The following is a 20,611-nucleotide window of genomic DNA, read 5'->3' as shown; positions in this document are numbered from 1 at the left end:
AAAAGGCAATCATCATATGATCCATCTCCCTGTGACCCATTACCAGTTTCTGGCAAACAGAAGCTAGAGACACCATCCCTGCCAGTAGCCATTGATGTAGCTAACCTTCTGCAACTTATTTTGTTCTTATTGGAAACCTGTTATAGTTTGGGCCTTTCCACCGTCCCTTGGCAGAGTTCCACAGGCTGACCGTGAAATTATTTCTTTTGTTTGCTTTAAATCTGGTGCCTATGAATGTAATTGTCTGACCTTCTTGTGTTGTTAGTGAAGGAATAAAATGTTTCCTTATTCAATTTCCCCATATCATTCATGATTGTCTAGACCTGTGAAATATCCCCCAATCCTTTAGTGATTTCTCTTCCAAGCTGAAAAGTTCATCTTTTAAAATCTCTCCTCATATGCAAGCTGTCACCTGCCTGCCTGGTGCGAAGGTTGCGGATTTCTTGAGGCTTCTAGATAGACTTATGTGTAGTGCTAGGGAGGAGCCGGTTGTCGTGGAACAGGAGGTGTGCACCAGTAGGAGGGAAGGGGCAGTTCAAGAGCTACACTTGATAACTTCTTGGCCAAACCAGTCAGGATCACCTGTTAGATGCTCCAAGATCTACCGGTAGATCCCAATCTATTGGCTGATGACCACTGATCTACAAATTTTGCCACCTCTCTACTTACTCAAGAAACCTTGGAAAAGGGGTAAGTTTAACAGCAGAGGTCCAAGAGCACACTACTGTTTATTACTACTCTTTTCCCCCCCTTTTATTTGGAACACCAACAATGTTTTCATGATCATCTTCAGTAATGATTCTTCAATTACTTGAATGACAAGTCTTTTGTCATCATGATCACCCTGCCTCCCTTCGATTATAAACAAACTCCCTGCTCCAAAAGGCAAAGCTAGGAGCAGCACAACCTCTGTAGCAGTTAAGAGCTGTGTCTGGGGCTAGGGCATGCACTTTAAGCCAGGGGTGTCCAAACTTTTTTCAAAGAGGGCCAGATTTGATGAAGTGAACATGCGTGAGGGCCGACCATTTTGCCTGACATTCTTTGAACCATTAAAATTAAATGCAAATTAACTATTTTATGCAAAGTTTATTGCAAACGGCATACTTTTCATTTAGTCACATGGATGACAAATCTAAACAGGTGTTAAATCACTCTGCCTTTCATATCTGATGAAAAAAAAAATCCAGGAAGCTGAAATATATGTCAGGAACATTGTAAAGTACATTACATATTATTGGTAATAAAGGTTGTCTGTCAACTTTTAAGTTCAAAAAATATGAACAGGAACATAACACCAAGTATACATGTTGTGTCCAAATATATTTATAACTGATTTAGACCAACTGACATTAACTGAGATTTTACAATGTATTCATCTCAATACATATGGATTCGTTGGGGGCCATAAAAGATAGATTTGCCAAATTACCTGTGGGGCCGTATTAAACCGGAACACGGGCCGCAATTGGCCCGCGGGCCGGACTTTGGACATGCCTGCAGTTTAAGCAGACCTCAGCTATGAAATCTCTGCTCCACCACCCTACCAGGTGCCAGCTTTGCTACCCTCTTAACTCCTTACTCCAACTCTACACTGGTGTCTTGCTCTTCCTAAGTCTATCTCCTGCTCGAATCCTTTAGTTGACTTTGGACTCTGCCTCAAGCTCCAACCCTTGGCTCCAGATCCTGGCTCCCAACTGACTACTAGGAATGACCATCAATGCTCAATACCCACAGTAACTATTAGTAATAAGCTAACTAACTTGTGAACATGAAAAAAAAAATCCATTCAGTTCTTTTCAGGGGCAGAAAAGGAATGCACAGAGAGAAATGACGACATCATCCTAGCGAGAGCATGCTCTTTCACCATCCGTCCCCCCCTCTAAAGACATGGCTTTTCTATGCAGTGTCACACTTCAGTGTCAGAGGTGCCAAATCCCATATTTAGAAATATAGACCCCCTCAAAGAATTCCCCATTACTCCAACTCTGTGCCTATCTGGATCATTTCTTGTATGCCAACAGCAACATTAAATCCTATTATCTTAGCATTTCATGACACCTGCCATCATAGGGCACATTTACACAAATCTTGTAACTGTAAAGTAGCAACCACATCATATCTTTTTAAATACTTTCTTTTTTTTCTATTTTAAAACACTGAGTCAATATAAAACTTGATTTGGTGGAACCTTTATTGAAGTTACAATGCTAAAGAAATAATGTACGGGCCATCCTAAGGATGAAATGCAAATCTGGGAAGCATTTTATACAGAAAAAAACAACAACAAAAGAGTATCACCAAAGGATTCAACAATTGTATCAAATTATGATGATCTAATAAATATTAAAAACAAATACGATCATTTAAACAAGTACAGGTAGTCCCCGGGTTACGTACAAGATAGGGACTGTAGGTTTGTTCTTAAGTTGACTCTGTATGCAAGTCGGAACTGGCATCCAGATTCAGCCGCTGCTGAAACTGAACGCCAATTCTGACTTACATACAGATTCAACTTAAGAACCCCAAGTCAGCTGCTGCTGAAACTGATCAGCCGCTGATTCCAGGAAGCCCGGGGCAGAGCAACTCTGCCTCGGGCTTCCTGTAGTCAGCGCTGGTCAGTTTCAGCAACGGCTGACTTGGGGACGCCTGGGGCAGAGCAGCTGGGGTGCTGCTGGGTTGCTCCAGTAGCGCGGCTCCTTGGCGCCACTGGACCAACCCAGCAGCACCCCAGCTGCTCTGCCCCAGGCGTCCTGATTCAGCCGCTGCTGAAACTGACCAGCAGCGGCTGAATCAGGACGCCTGGGGCAGAGGGCTGGGGTGCTGCCGGGTTGGTCCAGTAGTGCGCTGAGCGGTGCTGCGGGACCAACCGGCAGCGCCCCAGCTGCTCTGCCCCAGGGTCCACAACAAAAGCCTGGTCTGCTGTGGGGGGGCACACTAGCTGCGCCCCCTCCCCCCCAGCAGACCAGGGACACGGGGAGCAAAGCCGCAGCGGCGGGGTGCCTCGCCTCTGAGGCTTTGCTCTGGCGCGGGACCCGCTTTGCTCACGGTGCCCCTGGTCTGCTGGGGACCGTCTCCAGCAGACCAGGGGCACCGCGAGCAAACCCGCCGGGGCTGCTGCTTTGCTCCCGATGCCCCTGGTCTGCTGGAGACGGTCCCCAGCAGACCAGGGGCACCGGGAGCAGCTTTTCTCGCCCCGGAGGTCAAGGTGGCTGACCGCTGCCTGTGAGCTCCGGGGCGAAAAAGCCCCGTTCGTAAGTGCGGATCCGACATAAGTCGGATCCGCGTAAGTCGGGGACTGCCTGTATTCCAAACAAATTACCGAAGATCAGATTCTGATACTCTCATTCATGTTTAAAGGAGTCCTACTGAAATCATTGAGTCCACTCAGGAAGTAAACAGCATGAGAGAAAATGTCAGAATCTAGCCTCAAATAGCTTCTGGCAGTTCCACTGAAAAGAGTAGGCATGCAAATTTAAAGTGACAGCCAATTTTATTTTCAATCAATCAGTAACATAGTCCATTGCAATACTTGTCAAGCAGCATTCTAAGTATAAAGTTCTAAAGAAACAGAGGGCAGATGTTCTATAGGTCTAAAACAAAAAAAACCCCACAAAAATGGAAAGTTGAAAGATTACCTCATTAACTGAACAGCTGACCCATATTCTTCTGTTTCCCATACTCTCTTTCCCAAACATGCACAGTGCAGCTCTCTGATCTGTAAACCAGTACACAAGTAAAGGGAACAAAAATGTTTTACAAAACAAGTAATTAGTTTTATATTCACTTTTCAAAACAAAGACTGACTGACTGACTATCAGAGTAATCCTGTGAGGAGCTGTGTTTTCTCAACTTTCACTAATTGCAATTTGAAATGAGAGCCTTCAGCATCTCATGAGACTAGGTCCTCAGTGGTGTCAAGATGTGTTTGCCGTGAAGCACTATGTTTTAATGCGGTCCATTCAGATGACAGGAATGCAGCGATTAGGAATGAACCTGAATAAAAACCCCCGATGTAAACATTCCACACTCTCAAACATTAGGAAAGTCCAGAGTGAATTCACAGCTAAGATCCATATCTAATAACAAAGTATCTGGTACATCTAGAATCATTGGGGAAATGCACATCATGGAATGTTCTGTAGCATTAACAAGAGCATGTGAGGCAAAAATAACTGCATGTTATGGGAAACTGAGTTTGGTTGTACCAGAGCTCTGGTACAAGTCAAAATACAACTAAGAGTATACATGACTGTCCCATCACTGCTATGTTGTTTCTGATGCAAGCATGTTAATTCTCATCTGAATCTAACCATTAGTAACTAGTTGACTGATGGCAGAAAGAATGGAAAATTGTCTGTACCACATATGAGAAACAGGATGTATAAAAGCCTAATCACAGAGGCAATGGGTGTTCTATGCATCTCCTTCTCCCCTAGCAGCCCTCTGCTGTTTACTTACAAGAATATGAGAGAAACTGTTAAAGAAACAATGTGCTGTTCCTCTTAGTCCATAATAAAGACATAAAATATCTGGCTGCATGTAGGAAGGACATGGAGGGAGGAGGGGAAAGGAAAGGAGAAGGTGGGCTTCAAATCTGTAAAGATGTCAAGCCATGAAACACAAGAAGTCCAGGGAATGATACTTCACCTGTTTGCCCAAAGGATACTTTGGAAGAGAACTTGTGAAAACATGAAGGCATCTCAGAACTGGAAAATAATTCTCATGGTAACTATTCAAGTCTTCCAATAATGTCTGTGTAACCTCCTAAAATGACAGAACAACAAATTCAATATCCACCAGAACAAAGGAGAATGAAACATTCACCAAATATAATTTAAAAAACATATAAATAAAATATTGTAATGGAACACTGAAATTCTGACAAACCACGAAGAACTGATTTAAATCAAATTGATTTTAATAATGACTTAAACCACCTTGCAGGAAATCTTGACTTTAAACTGATCTCAGTCTTGTTTCACATTTGTAATTTCTTAGGTTCATTTTCCAAAAAAAGATTCATTTTCATTGGTTGATACAACATGTTGATTTGCAACTAAACGTGGTCTTTACACTAGAGTTGGTACTTCTTTTTGCTAACCAGCAAGACATATTGTAACTACATACAATTATTTAAGAATTATATGGCTCAGCATACATTTATTCAGATTCGCAATTTCAGATTTTTATTAAGTTAAGAAATACATCATTCACCGGTTTCTATTTACTAGATAATGTCTTAATCATGATGTGTGTCTAGCTGCACTTGCATGGATATTGGAATTCAATTAAAAATTAACAAAAAAATTTAATTTAAAATTGATTAATAACAAATGAAATATTACATGCAGCTAATGATGTGACACACTGAAAACTTGGCCCATAGTAACCAGAAAACAAGAGTACTTAGAGACCATAAGGTATTTCCAAAAGTCCCTGAGCAGTTTTCATGCCTAATTACCACAGAAATCAATGAGAGTTAGGCAGTGGACCTATTTAAGCACTCTGGAAAAATCCCATTAGGAGTCCATATGTATTTTTAGGTTCTTACATGCCTTTCAATAAAAACCAGCTGAAGGGGATGAGATCTATTCATTCTAAAAACTTGAAGCATATAGGATAGATTTTTCATAGACTAGAAGAGCTCTTCCAACTCTTGAAAATGGATTCACAACTTTGAACCAACTAGTCCAAATTAAAAAGCATACATTATCCCTGTACTTCTAGTTCAACTGTAATCAACAGTAACCAAGGCAAAAGCTTTTTTGCACAACAAAAAACTTTAAGTACTCACATTTCGAAAAACTTAAAACAGCAGCATTCACTCTATTGTAAAGACTGAAAATATATAGATAACTTATTTGTGGCATTTGACATGTCAAGTACTTTAATCAAGGTGAGAAGTCCTTTCCATTATATGGGTATTTGTATTATGTGGTTTTACTTTATGGAATGGCCACCCAGAACATTGAATGGATGGGGTACTTAGGCTTTTATAAATAAAAGTATTTTCACCTGTTCTTATATATTTACTTCAGGTTATTTGAAATACATTTCAAAAATCCAGTTCAAACATGGGTGATACTAATGCAATAAAACTGGGCAAAGTTATGTGTTGCATGTAGTTCCATGATGATTTTTATCAAATGACTGTAATATAAAGCAAATCCCTTCTCTAACATTCCATTGTAAAACTCTGCCCCTAAATAATTTGTATGTCAGTCAAATTTGGGGTGGTATCACTTTGAGATATTTATTTCATAAATATATTTCCCAACTCTCAACCACATCATAAACAGCTTTTGGTGTCTGTATAAATTACAGTTTCACTAGGTTGGCCTAAGGGTAAGCCTCAACACAATGCAGCTTAGAATCTCCACAGTGCTGTACATTGTAACATTGTCCCTAACATGCTTGTCCTGCCAACACATGCCCTGTGCTACAGCTTGCAAAGAAGTCCTTGGACGGCAGACTCATGGAAATCTGTGGCACAGGAATCCTCCCCTGTGTACACAGAGCTTTTAGGGTCCCCTTTATTCTGCTTTGGCCCTTTTATCTGGCATAAAAGAGCCACATCAGGGCTCAGGATCTCAACCACAGTGTAAACCTATAACTACTCTCTCAACATCTATCTTAGACCCTAAGTAGACAGGGGACAAGTAAAACCAGATCAAGTATCTTAGGATGACCAGGAATCAATTATGTCTATCCTAACACAAAGAGGATCACTTCACCACCTCTCCTTTAAAAAGGCTCATTAAAGGCAGTCTCATTCCATAAATATGTGCCCTTATATTTTGATGATTATAAAAGATCTCTCTGTTAGACATGCAGGTTTAAAACGGATAGACTGCGTCTACACTGGCATGATTTTTCACAAATACTTTTAATGGAAAAGTTTTTCCGTTAAAAGTATTTGCGCAAGAGAGCATCTATACTGGCATGTGCCTTTGAGCAAAATATTTGCTTTTGTGCAAAAGCATCCGTGCCAGTGTAGACGCTCTCTTACGCAAGAAAGCTCCGATGGCCATTTTAGCCATTGGGCTTTCTTGTGCAAGAAATTAACGTTGCTGTCTACACTGGCCCTCTTGTGCAAGAAAACTTGCGCAAGAGGGCTTATCCCTGAGTGGGAGCAGCAGAGTATTTGCGCAAGAAGCACTGATTTCATACAGTAGAACATCAGTGTTCTTGCGCAAAACTCGCAGCCAGTGTAGACAGGTGGCAAGATTTTGTGCAAAAGCAATTGCTTTTGCGCAAAATCTTGCCAATGTAGACACATCCATAGTGTAGATGGCTAACAAAATTCCCAATGCAAAAATCACAGAAAATTTAACATATTAAGATATTTTCAAAGTTCTGTTCCAAGTTTACAGAAGTTTACATACAATTCCCATTCCTTTACATCGGGGTGTCCAAACTTTTTTCAAAGAGGGCCAGATTTGAAGAAGTGAACTTGCGTGAGGGCCGTCCCCGCACTCTCAGCCCCAAGGCGGAGGGCCCGCAGGGTCGGAGGTGGGCGGAGAGCGCAGGGCACGCCGGCCTCACGCCGGCCCGGGGGCAGGGCGAACCCGCAGCCGAGTGGGGGAGCGGGGCTGCGGACGTGCCCTACAGGGCAGGCTCTAGGACCGCGGAGGCCATGGGCGGCGGCGGCGGCGACGGCGCGGCCGGAAGCGGCGCGCTGGGTGCACCAGTTCAAAAGAGCGCCGGGGAGCCAGGAGAGGGGGAGGAAGCGGGGGCCATATTAAATCGGAACACGGGCAGCAATTGGCCCGCGGGCCGGACTTTGGACATGCCTGCTTTACATAAACAGTACACTTCTACAGAGATGGAAAAGCATTTCTGTAATTCAATTGCAAATTAAATCAGTTCTGAATGATATATACAAAGGAAATGCATTTCTGGGAAACAGTAAACACTGCCAAATGAAGTATCGGGTGCATATAAGAATACTCACATACATTATAGAGGACTTACTGACTAAGGGCCAGTTTCTACCACCTTTACAGTGAGTTGGACCTTACTCTAAGCCAGGGGTGGGCAAGATCCAGCCCGCCAAGCCTTTCAATCCAATCCGCCAAGCCACCCCACTGGACCCATAGGCAGGGAGCAGACATAAGGGCTCAGAAATTATTGCCCACCCCTAGCTTAAGCCCTGGTCTACTATGGAGTTATTTCAAAATAGCATTAGTGTGGATGCTCTGGTGCTGCTAATTCAAAATAATTGGCCTCCAGAGGACTCTCTCAGTGCAGTTCTGACCACTCCAACCACACCTGGCATTTCCAGTGTTCCCCTTCTCCTGTGGAGCTTAAACTCCTGGCAGCAGAAGGACTTCTTGCATGTCGGCAGTTTTGCAAGCCCCTATGTGAGACAATAGCCAGTGAGGGAGCCATGAACACCCCCTAATTCTCGCTCAGTCTCCCATGGCTCCATCACTTCTGCTCCCTGGAAAGTGACAGCCAAGGAGGGACACAGTAGAGCTCCAGCCTCATCAAAGTCTGGAAGGAGACCACCAACCTTCAGGATCTCCATACCAGAAAGAGGAATGATTAGGTCTATGGCCAGATTGTCGGCCAGGCTGGCCGACAAAGTACGCACCCGGATGCTGGACTAGGTCCACATGAAAGTGAAAGAACTTTGTCAGGCCTACAAAAAGGCCAAGGAGCAGAGCAGAGCAGAACAGATGCTGCTGGGTGGCACCACACAGCTGCCACTATTATGAACAGCTGGATGCCATCCTGGGAGGGGGGGGGGGTTTGGCTGCCTCCCCCTATCATTGTGGCAATCAGGCCCACCAGCCAAGACCTGCTCCTCACTCTGGAGCCAGTCCTCCACACCCAGGATGTCTCCCAGGCTTTGGGCAAACACAGGGAGGGCACTTCAGGTGAGTTCTATAACTTTTCCTATCTACATGCAGGGGCAGGTGGTGGACTGCAAGGGGCTGCATGCTCCTCTCTTAGCCTACTTGGTCTGGGGGCTGAAAAACAGCCTGTACACAGGGAGTACCAGTCTGGAGCATTCAGTTGGACGATGCTCTCAGCTCCATGATGCTCTCATACAGGAACCCCTTGGTCCTTCTCACAAGGTTCCTGGAGAGGCCTGCCTTACTCCAGCTTCCATAGTGGGACACCTTCCTGCAACAAGCCACCACTAAGGAGGCTGGGGTCATGGAACCACACGACAGTGCCACACCACAACACAGAATCATACCTGCACTCAGGCAGAATTTGCTCCCAATCAATTGCGGAGATGCGGAGGAGACTGATCTCATATATGGAAATCTGCAAGGGAAGGAGGGGGGCAGGGGAGGAGACCCAGTAGCACTCTCTCTGGCAAGCAGCATCTGCCCCCAACACTCTCCCCACTCCAGTGGACAGGGATAGAAGTTCTCTCTCTGCGAGACTCTACCAGTGCTGGACCTGGTGTGTGCAGGATGCCACCCATTTCCCCCCTCCCACCTGCAGGCTCCTGATCTGGCTGGCACCTTCCCATGCCTGCTTGTCCCTAGGCCATGGGTGAAGCGATGCTCCCCTGGGACATCGCTGCCCCTGCTAGGAAGTGCACGTTGTCTAGGCAACATATGGCCTTGCTCGAAGCACAGCGCCATCATCTGAACTGAGACCTTTGGTGTTAGCTCAGAGTTAGGTCTAGGTTTCATGCACAGTGTCTCCTGTGATGACTGCCCTTTGCACTTGTCCCACAGCTGGGCCAGCTAAGGACTTGGTGCGCCCCCCACCTCCCTCGCTATCAGCATGACTCCACGGGATCCACAGGAGGAAAAGAACCTGCAAGGAAATGATGTAGGAGCTGATGGCCTGTCTGCAGTCCCTTGTCCAGAGGCTTGAAAAAGAGTGCCAGGAATGGACTGTCAACCGGGAGGAGCACTGGGCCAACTGGGAACAATAGAAGGACACCTGGGACCAGTCCACAGGTCAGCATGCCGCCATGTGCTCCTCCCTCACCTTGGTGATGGAGTGCAGAGCGTCGTGCATTGAGCAGGCCACCAGCCACCTCCTACCCCTCATTGCTTCCTCTCCCAGCTTACCCCCTCCCCAGGGGCCACCAGGGCCCAAAACAAGAGGCAATGGGAACTCTCAGGCACCAGTCCCAGCCCCATCCCTGAGCTCCCCATCTCCATTCCAGGTTCTTTCCCCAGAGCCTCCCCTGCCTATGCTCCGCCCCCCTCGCCCCCAAATCAACAGCCCTGTTTTTTTCAATAAAGAAGGCTTTATTATTTGCTCTGAAGAGGAGGGGGAGATGTGAGGGGGGAGGAAAAGCACAAAAAGGGAATGTAGAGGCCCTTTGTGGAGAGGAACAGGGGAGAGTCTCAGAACTGGCCTTGCACAAAACTCGGTTCAAGGCCTCCCTGATGAGCACAGCCCCTTGATGTGTTTTTCTGATAGCGCTAGTGTCCAGCTGCCCAAATTCCCTGGCCAGCCGTTCAGCCTCTGCCCCCCACCCTGGCAGAAAAAAGTCCCCACCCCCCTTTCTGTCACAGAGGTTGCGGAGTACACAACAAGCTGCTACCACAAAGGCAATGTTGTGCTCACGGAGGTCCAGATGGGTGAGGAGACTTCTGAACTCTTCTTTACATGGCTGCAAACACATTCGACCACCTTGCTGCACCTGCTCAGCCTGGCGTTGAAGTGCTCCTTGGCGGGGTCCAAGCTGCCCGTGTAAGGCTTCATGAGCTTGAGGAATAAGGCGTAGGCTGCATCGCCCAGGATCATTATCGGCACGTCCACCTCCTTGACTTGGATGGTGCAGTCAGGGAAAAAAGTGCTGGCGTGCATCTTTCGGAACAGGCAGGCATTCCGGATGATGTGGGTGTCATGCATCTTTCCTGACCAGCTGATGCTGATGTCAGCAAAGCGTCCCTTGTGATCCACAAGGGCCTGCAGCACCATAGAGAAGCACCCTTTCTTGATGACGTAGTCTGAGGCACAGTGGTTGGGGCCAGGTGAGGAAGTACATGCAGTCTATGGGCCCCCCACAGTTGGGGTAGTCCATGGTGGCAACTCTGCTGTCCATATTGCCCAGAGTGACCACCCTCCGTAGCAATACCTGGTTGATGCCCTTGGCTACCTGCAGGAGCAGGGCCCCAACAATTTTCCCATGCCAACAGAGTGGTGGCCATTGCCCTTGGATGCTCATCATACTGGACAGCCATGCGCTTCCACACAGGGATGGCGGGTTTCACGGGGGGGGGGGGGGGAGGAGGTGGGGGGGGTGTCCTGTCACTTGAGGGCAGGGGCGAGCCACTTGCAGAGCTCAAAGAAGGTGGCCTTCCACATGCAGGAGTTCTGCAGCCACTTCTGGTTGTCCCATCGCTGCAGGACAAAGCAGACCCATCAGTGTGAACTAGTCTCCCGCCACCAGAAGCTGTGTTCAACGACATCCACAGGACTGAAGGGCATTTGCAGCAGCAGAAGCACCAGGACCTGGGTGATCAGGGTCTTCGGTCCACACTGGGATTTGTCCTGCAGGTCTTGGTCCTCATCCTGCTGAAGCAACATGGAAGCAGTCTGGACAAACTATGCCATGAAGCCCATGAGCCTGGCATTACTTTGCAGAAGCTCTGGCTCCATGCTTTGTGTGTTGTGGCATCCATAAGAGCAAACAGAGCACACTGTCTCCCTTGTGTCTTGTGAGAGGGGAGGCAGTGGAGGAGTGGCATGTAAGATGCAGCTGTACAGAGAAGCCCCTGAAAACATGTGTCACAGCTTGCCAGCCACAGGACATATCTGTCCTCCTGGCTTCCCCACAGTGATTCTGTTCTGTTCTCTCTTAGCAAATTATATATATGCATGCAATTTCAAAATAATTCTAATTTTGATGCTTCCCCTTAGTGGGGACATGCTATTTTGATTTTGTTAAATTGGGAGCTAGATGTCAATTTTTACTTATTTCAAAATAATTTCCTAGCATAGACATGCCCTCAGTCTTAAGGACTAATAAGTCCCATGCAGATACCAAAAGCTGACCCTACACAATAGTGGCAGAGTTCTATTTGATAAATAAAGGCTCTGCTGTTGTTATTGTTACAACAACTTTAGAACTATTAATAGCAGGTTGAACCTCTCTAGTCCCGAACTCACTGGTCCAGCACAACTTTACTTAGCTGGATTGGATGTCCACTTTTCTTGAGTATGGCCAAGTTTCCCCGCAGTCCCATAAGTTTGTTTACAGCCACCAAGCCTGGCTCTCAGTCTCCTGTGATGTTATTTAGCTCTAATTTACCCCTAAATGTCCTCTAACAGCCCAGTAAGCAGTGGAAGTGTTGGTAATGCTGCAAGACAATACTGACATCCCATGGTCTGGAAAACTCTGGTTCAGAACTGGTCAAGTCCTGAAGGTGTCAGACTAGAGAGGTTCATCCTGTATTATTCTCTTAAGACTAAGCAATTTAACACTGATGATGGGAGCCTAAGAGGAAGAATTAAATATCATAGATTCAAACATCTCTGAATTCTGGAAAAGACTTGATCAGTTCTAAACTATGTCACTGGGTCTTAGAGCCACAAACAACATTGAACCAATACAGGGTGATAATTTTAACACTGAGGTTTTCAGTAATTGTTCTGTTTTCATTCAAATTTTCAAAAATGGACTTCAATCTTGGGCTCTATCCTACATATCAAAGTTACATACTTGGGTAAGAGAAGTCAACAATGTAGATGAAAAAACGTCTAACAGTAGATTTTGAGTTTTCCTCCTTAGTGCCACATAGCTCCTTGGCATAGCTACTACTTTATCAAGAAGTGCCTTTTGGCTGATAGACCTAAAACTAAATCCTTTCCTTCTGATACATTTTACTTGATGGGTAATAAGGTCATCATAGCCTTTCTGTTATAAAGGAAACAGTGCAACTGAAGCAATTACTGGACCGAGATTAAATATTTGCATTACTGTGACTATGATGGCTATTTTCTTAGTACATAGACAAGGAAGCTGGCATTTCCTTAGCAGACATCTTAAAACAAAATAGTTTAATTCCACTCTATTCTGGAAGGACTATCTAGTATGAGATCATATCCTTGGCTAGCATAAACATTTAATATTGGAGATCTCCTCTTCCTGTGACACACCACGAAAGAGAATCTGAAAATGTGTATGTTTAGCAGAGATCATTTAAATGCACTGATTTGCCCTACCTGATACGGCTGTCAGAACGTAACAAAACAAAAAACAAAACACACTATTAAGTGGAATTGGAAATCAATCTTTAAATAAAATAAGATGCTGCCCAAATAAAGAGTGTTGGGTCTAATTGTATGTATGCATGCTTTAGATTTTGTAAGATGGGGATACAGTAGGAAAAGTATTGATGAATTGTGTTCAGCACCACAACCTTCTAGAAGAGGTAATAGTTACTATGAAATCTATTTACAGAAGAGAAAGATGAACTTAAATCATTGCAGACATGAAGAAGGTTTTGATTTTGTAAAAGTTTTAAATCCCAAGATGGTGAAATGGTGTTACTGATAAAACTAAGTTTAAGTCTTTTTGGACATTCAGTATTAAAATAGATTGAAAAGCAAAAGATAAAGGAAGCATCAATTTGTAGAATGCTCAAATGGGACATGAGCAAAATATAAAACCTTATTTGAAGGGCACAAAAGATAGTTCTGTCAGCTAGACCAAGATAAAGACCATAGGGGGGGATTTATTGTTTTAACTCCTCTACGGATTGTAAAAAAAAAAAAAAAAAAAAAAAAAAACAACCCCTTTCACTTGGCTTCACACAGGTTTTACAGATCCTTTTTTGGCTGACTGCGGAGTAAGTAATATTCTATCAGAGAATTTATGTTTAGATTTCTCCTCTCAGCAACAGCCCATCTGCAAAACAGGTTATTACTGTAATGGCTGGCTATTTTACTGGGGGAGTGGAGGGAAGAGCTGTTGGAAAGATGAATTTAACAGTAACAATTCAGTGTCTTCTAGGTCTGCGTGGGACTACAGAAGCAGTTTTTCAAACTGTCTTAGTTTGAGATCTTAGTATTAGTAGTACAGAAAGACATCAATCAGAACAACATCTTCATGACTTCTGAAGGATAGCTTATCAGAAACCGTTTTGGTTGGAATTAAATGTAGTGGCAAACAGATCTGTGACAGATGAAACATCTGATCAGAGACTGGTTGTTTCAATTCCTACTCATGAAGGCAGACCTTTATCATTTCAAGGACTTTTGCTTGGCATTTCATGGCTCCTAGAATATGGATTGTTGTCAAATGGCTATCACTTGCTTGGAAGTACAGGTTGAATCTCTCTAGTTCAGCACTCTCAGGACATGACTGGTGTCAAGCCAGAAAATTTGCTGAACCACAGAAGGTCAATATTGTGTAGCAGCAATTACCAACACTTCCACTGCATACTGGGCTCTTAGGAGACATTTAGGAGTAAATTAAAGCTAAATAAGAGCACAGAATACACTTACAGCCAGGACTGGTGGCTGTAAACAAACTTTAAGGGACTTGGCAATATCCATGGTACGTGGACATCTGGCTATCTAAATTCATCCTGGACCACAGATGTTGCCGGATCACAGAGATTCAACCTGTACTGCCCAAGTTCTTAGGTTTCAAGCAACAGACTTGTGATCTGCTACCTTTTGGTTTGTTTACCAAGAAAACATCCTGTCTTATTCCACTGCAGAAATACTAACAGATTACAATAAAATGTGAAATAATTATAAATAAATATAGTTTAATTCTGTCTGCCTTAAGAATTTATTCTTCAGAGATAGCTGGCAAGCTAATTTTAATTCTGTATTCTATGACTGCATTCAGAATACATGATATACCTCTTCTGGCTCTATGAAAGCGCGCACACACACACGCGCACACAGATTTCTATTATCTCTCATGAAATTTTCAGGGAAAGTGACAGTAATGAAAATCAGATTTTATAAATCCAGGGAGACCTATATGAAACCACAGAGATACTCCACAGACTTCCAAGCAAGTAATTTGGAAACAGGAATGGCTGTAATGAATCAAACCAGTGGTCCACCTAATTCAGAATCTTGTCTAACAATGGCTGGTGCCTGATGTGTCAAAGGAAGATACAAGAAATTCCAGAGTGGATAACCTACCACAAAAGAAATGTATTAACTCTTAGGTAGTTTATGCTTAAGAGTTTCTCTAGCTTTATATCAGAGGGGTAGCCGTGTTAGTCTGAATCTGCAAAAGCGGCGAGGAGTTCTGTGGCACCTTATAGACTAACTGAAGTGTAGGAGCATAAGCTTTCGTGGGCAAAGACCCACTTAGTCAGACCCACTTTTGCCCACGAAAGCTTATGCTCCTACACTTCAGTTAGTCTATAAGGTGCCACAGGACTCCTACCTGCTTTTCTAGTTTTATAATCCTCTCTAATACCATGTGGATGTTTTCATAACCCATAAAAACTTCAAAACACTTTTCCAGCTATATTTGTGGCAATGATTTTCACAGGTTAGTTATGTATTCTGTAAAGATATATTGTATATACTCGTTCACTAGCCTGTTCATTTATAAGCCAACCCCCCCGCCCAAGATTAAAAGCATTTTGTCATATTCATCTATGATCCTTTCATAAGCCGACCCTATATTTTAGTGGTTGGCAAACTTCAGTTCCTACCTCATCAAGATCAGCTGCTAGAGCTTTGGGATATTTTGTTTACCTAGAGCATCTGCATGCCATTCAGACATGCCAGGTACAGAAGACACTCTGGCACGCCAGCAGCTTACTCTGATGGTTGGGAACTAAGTTTACCAACCCCTGAACTATAATGACGATGTAGATCAATTGATAAGCCAGCCCTGCTCTTTGATGGGTCACTTTTATACCCTCCCCCCCAAATCGCCTTATGAAGGAATATAGAGGATATTTCTTATCAATTTTTAAATGTATTGCTTTTAATTTAACTGGCCATCCCTCTGCTCTGATGGTATGGAAAAGGATAAAAAGGAGTGAATGATTTATCTTTTCAAACCACTGGTTGTTCCTCCCCCTCCCCCCCCCCCCCATGACCTCTCTAATCCAACCCTACTCTAAAACAAACAGCAACAGCATTTTCAATCTCTCTTCAGGAGGAACTGTTTCAAAAGCAACAATCATTTTTATTGCTTTCCTCCAAACCACTGCTGTGTTTTTTCACATGGGATAACCACAGCTATCGCATGGGATAATATAAAATATTGCCATCACTTGAAATACTGTGTATCAGGGATGAAGCACTTATAGCCCACGAGTTGGATGTTGCACATGGCTTGCCTTGATCTGGCCTGTGAGGCTTACCTCCTCCCCACGCTGCATGGTTGGAGTGCCAGCACTAGTTCCCAGCTGCAGGGAGGTAGACCCCACCCATGCAGGCCAAATCAAAGCAAGTTGCATGCAGTATCTGATCCATGGACTCTGCCTAGCAGGGGGAAGGAAGCAGCTCTGCTGTGGTCAGTCCTTGCAGGGCAGTGCAGAACCACTCCTGCTCCTGGTGCCAAATACATACTACAATTCCCTGTCTCCTCCCACCCATACATCACACCATTATCTTCAACCTGCTCCACCTGCACCCTAACTCCCATCCAGACCCTGCACCCTCAGCCTGCTCCTGCAACCTACCTCCCACTCAGACCCTGCTCTGCCCTCAGCCAGCTCTCTAGCAACTCCTGCCTACACCCTGAACCCCTTATTTTTGGTCCCACCCTAGATCCAAGACAGCTCTCACCAAAAAAAAAAAAAAAAAAAAAAAAATCTATTAGCCCTGGACCCCAGAAGAATTAATCCAGTTCATCTGAGCCTCAGCACCCTTCCCACTTTGGGAATAGAGCGTGAGGGGAATGAGGGGAGTGTGTCTTTTTTTCCCTGCTTCTCAGTTGCAGGCCCTGTCTGAGAATTTTGTTTTCTCCTTCTTGCTCATTGGCCAGGTCACAGCCGATTTTTCTTTCCTTATTTGTGTGTGGCCTCCGATCCAAAAAAAATTCCCCACCCTTGTTTATATAAAGTCATAATATTTTAACTTACTCACGATCCCATTCTTTGTACATCTCTTCCCTTTTTTTTTTTTTTTTTAAAACCACAGCTGCACACAGAGAAACAGACTTCCCCCTTCTACACCCAAGTGGCTGCAGTTGATTTGGAACTCAATAATATGCATAAATAATTCAATGACTGCTTCTGATGTGCACTTACATTTATCAATACTGAATTTCATCAGCCATCATGCTATCCATTCACAAACCTTTGTTAGGCCTCACTGTATTTACACTCAGTCTTCTATAGTCTCAATGAAAGTAAATAATGTGATAGTTTCATGCTTCATTGATCATAATGCATTAAATACTGTTCCTAGTACTTAGAAAAGCCTCTCCAAGACAGGGAGCTCTGCCTGGAAGACTCTTAACTGCTTTGATTCAGTTACAGTAGCAGATTTCACCCGACATGAGCTATACTTGGAATAAATCCAGTGGTGAAAGTAAGTGAATAGACTTACTGGTATGCGGCTTGCCTCCCGGGGAGGAGGCTTCACTACAGTAGCAAAGCCTCCCTCCTGGCATCTGGGTCGGCAAGGACTGGTGGCCTCAGTTCCAGGGAGGCTTCCCTGTGGGTTCTGCAGTATAAATCTAAGCTTTATACTTCAGAGCCTGTGTAAATTGCTGAAAATCTTAGCACTTACACGATTACCTTTTACACAATTTTTAATATCCCTACTGGAAACTAAAAAAGCAATTTACCGAAATGCTAATACTAGGGATTTTATGGAAGCCTAGGTGCTGTCTTGATGGGAAAAGACCATGCTGAAAACAAGTACAGGATAAGTTTGGTTTCTTGTGTTAACTTTTCTCTATAAAACAAATTTTCATGTGCATGGCAGCTTCAGAGTCATGGCTCACTTGCAATAGCTGTAATATTCACTTACACTGTACCACTTGTAGCTAGCTCATTTTATAAAATATTTGTCATTGACAACATTCTTTGCATTTGTATTGGATATGCATCTGAAGGTTTTAAAAGTTTTTAAAAGTAAAGGCCCCAGTCCTGGAATCCTGTTTAGTGTGAGCACACACTCTGTGTCCATAGGGAGCCTGACTGATTTTAAGGGAGATCCACTGAAGGTACAGAAGTCCATATATATGGAGCAGCATGCAGGATTAATAATTCAGGCCTTATTCAGATAAGCATTCCATTGATTTTAATTTTTTTGCCTGAATAAGAATTAAGAATGAATCCTAAATATCACAACATCCCTGGTAATTATTTTATCCATTTTACAAACGGCAAATACAGTGCACAGAAAGACTGTGTGACCAACACTACACATAGTAAAATCAGAACTAGCATGCAGATCTAAAGCTCGCCTCTTAAATTATTAGACATTTTGGGATATCTACAAAATGAAAGATTCTGCACAGAACCATGTTCTACCCCAGTTTTCTATTCTTTTCCATGCAAAATAATGGGGGGGGGGGGGGGAGGGGAGAAGGGTTGGAAAGCTGTTTAGCTTCCAATTTTTTTTTTTTTATAAACACACACTTTACCTTCAAAAAATTGTCCTCAGTCAGCAGTGCAATCTGTTTTTCTGAGACTTGACTTTCCACATATCTGAAGTAAAAACCAAACAAAGATATCTGTACAACATATAAATTACACAATACATATTTTTAAAATGGTCATGCTAAGGAGTCAGTTGTGTCTGGTGTTACTACAAAAATCCTTCAGTTTAAGCCCTGGGTCTGCTTCTTAATTGATTAGATCATTTGTCAAAAAATGTGTTTTTCTACACAAAGAACAAAAGGAAAAAAATGGATCTTTTAAGTGACATTTTAAAGCAGGTTATCTTATACAAAATAAAGAACTGTATTCTTTAGACAAGAGATAAAAGAATTTCAGAAATAATTCACAACCATCTGTTTTGTATAACATGCACATATACTTGCACGTTTCACAATGCTGTATTTACAAGGCATTTAAAAAGAATGATTGACTATAGGACTATTCAAAGTATGTATTTCTCCTTTACCTTCTAAAAGATGGCAGACTTCGAATATTTTCACACTGATTGTGTGATAAAGAATTTATTCTCTTCTTAGCTTCCTGGAGCTGGCAGCACAACACACTAAGGGGCTGGGAATAAAAATGCTCCACAACTGACAGCTGAAAGAGACAATGCAGTAAACACGTGTAATAACTATGCAATTCTCTTTCCTTGCTAGGTCTTAGCTTTTAAATAAGCTAGGTAATTTATTAATGATGACTAAAATGACATTCATTTAAAAATTGTATTACAGCTAATTAAGCCAACACATCAGATTACATTAATAATTTTCTACTTTCCATAGCCACTAGAGGTAGTTGATTATTATTCAATGAATAATATAGGCAACCTAATTTTGCCACTTGCTGCTGCTCATATCATTCAGTCAACTGCTTTCTGCTTTATACAATGAGATATATAGCTGATCAATTATTAGTTGATTTATTCTTGGAATAATAGCAAAACCCAGCAATTACAATAGTTATTACACAATTTGTGGGGTTATGTGACCAAGTCTAACCTCATAAATGCCAAAGTGGTAACTAATTAGCGTTTAAGACAGAATATGCACTAAACAAAACAATGGAACATGACAAGAACTCATTTTACATACCTGAAATCATACTGTTAGGGCCTGATTCTATAAACATTTACACATGTGCTCAACTATACTACTCTGAGTTAGAAGCATGTTTTCTACTGCACTGAAAGGCCCCAGACCTGCAAATACTCACACAACTGAAGTCAATGGTGCAACTCAATGATTTTTTTTTTTCCCTGAAAAACTGTACCACAGTCATTCTTAAAAAACAAACAAAAAAATAAACTGGGCTGGTATACTGGGATGAAAAGCCTTTTCCCATCAAAGTTATTTATATAGTTGAGGGTTTGGTTTTTTTTTTTTTTGTAACAGTAGGCAAAATTGAAAGGAATCAAAGAATAGCTATTCAATTAATACATAGAACATTTATTTTTACCCTTTCACATAGATTCTCTTTTTTGTTTCTAATGTTATTTATATTCTGTGGCACAAGTCATAAGCTGTTTCTAAACTGCCTCCCTCCATTTCTGGCTAGCTTCCTAATAGCTTTCCCATTTACAAGACAGACAATCTCAATTATAGTATTCAATGGGAATTCAGCCATTGATTTCAATGGGAATAAAATCAGGCCCTAAAAAACTAAGTAAGTAAATCTGCCACCATGAAGAAATTCTATTGCATTTTCACCACTATCTGTAACTGAAATTCTTCTTACTGCTTGCTTACCTGAAATCCTTTAATAAAATTCTGCACAGAGAAATCATGGTATAAAAATATGTTGATTAGAACTTGCAACACTTTCTCACTTAGTTTAAAGGGAAACTGAGTTGTCAGAAGGAGCTGCAGGAGACAAAGGGAAAAATATTTCCTTGCTAAATGTTCTCAGAATAAATTACATTTCAAAGTAAATGTAACTGCTAGTAGAAATTATTATAATGTTCCTTTTTAAATATGTAAATAACAAAGTGATTACATCTGCATTTGGTTCAACTCTCAAATTGTGCTAAAATTAAACTATAATTGATTAACACATGGGTAGACACCTTCCAAACAGCATTC

General features: G+C 42.8%; 1 protein-coding gene across 7 annotated transcripts in view; it reads right to left on the bottom strand.

Moving 5' to 3' along the window:
• Positions 1 to 20,611, bottom strand: part of ORC3 (origin recognition complex subunit 3) — a 69,204-nt gene that overhangs the window by 20,447 nt on the left and 28,146 nt on the right. For all 7 annotated transcript variants that reach the window (XM_075923856.1, XM_075923853.1, XM_075923854.1 and 4 more), the window contains 5 exons: positions 20,279 to 20,392; positions 18,997 to 19,130; positions 18,515 to 18,578; positions 4,648 to 4,764; positions 3,636 to 3,715 (listed from right to left, as the gene is read on the bottom strand). In XM_075923856.1, the coding sequence (XP_075779971.1) occupies positions 3,636 to 3,715; positions 4,648 to 4,764; positions 18,515 to 18,578; positions 18,997 to 19,130; positions 20,279 to 20,392 (509 nt within the window). The remainder of the gene's footprint in view (positions 1 to 3,635; positions 3,716 to 4,647; positions 4,765 to 18,514; positions 18,579 to 18,996; positions 19,131 to 20,278; positions 20,393 to 20,611) is intronic.

The sequence above is a fragment of the Pelodiscus sinensis genome, chromosome 3, assembly GCF_049634645.1.
Source record: "Pelodiscus sinensis isolate JC-2024 chromosome 3, ASM4963464v1, whole genome shotgun sequence".
Classification (NCBI taxonomy): domain Eukaryota; kingdom Metazoa; phylum Chordata; order Testudines; family Trionychidae; genus Pelodiscus; species Pelodiscus sinensis.
Note: the sequence above shows the minus strand (reverse complement) of the source record. Positions and strands in the feature narration are given on the sequence as shown.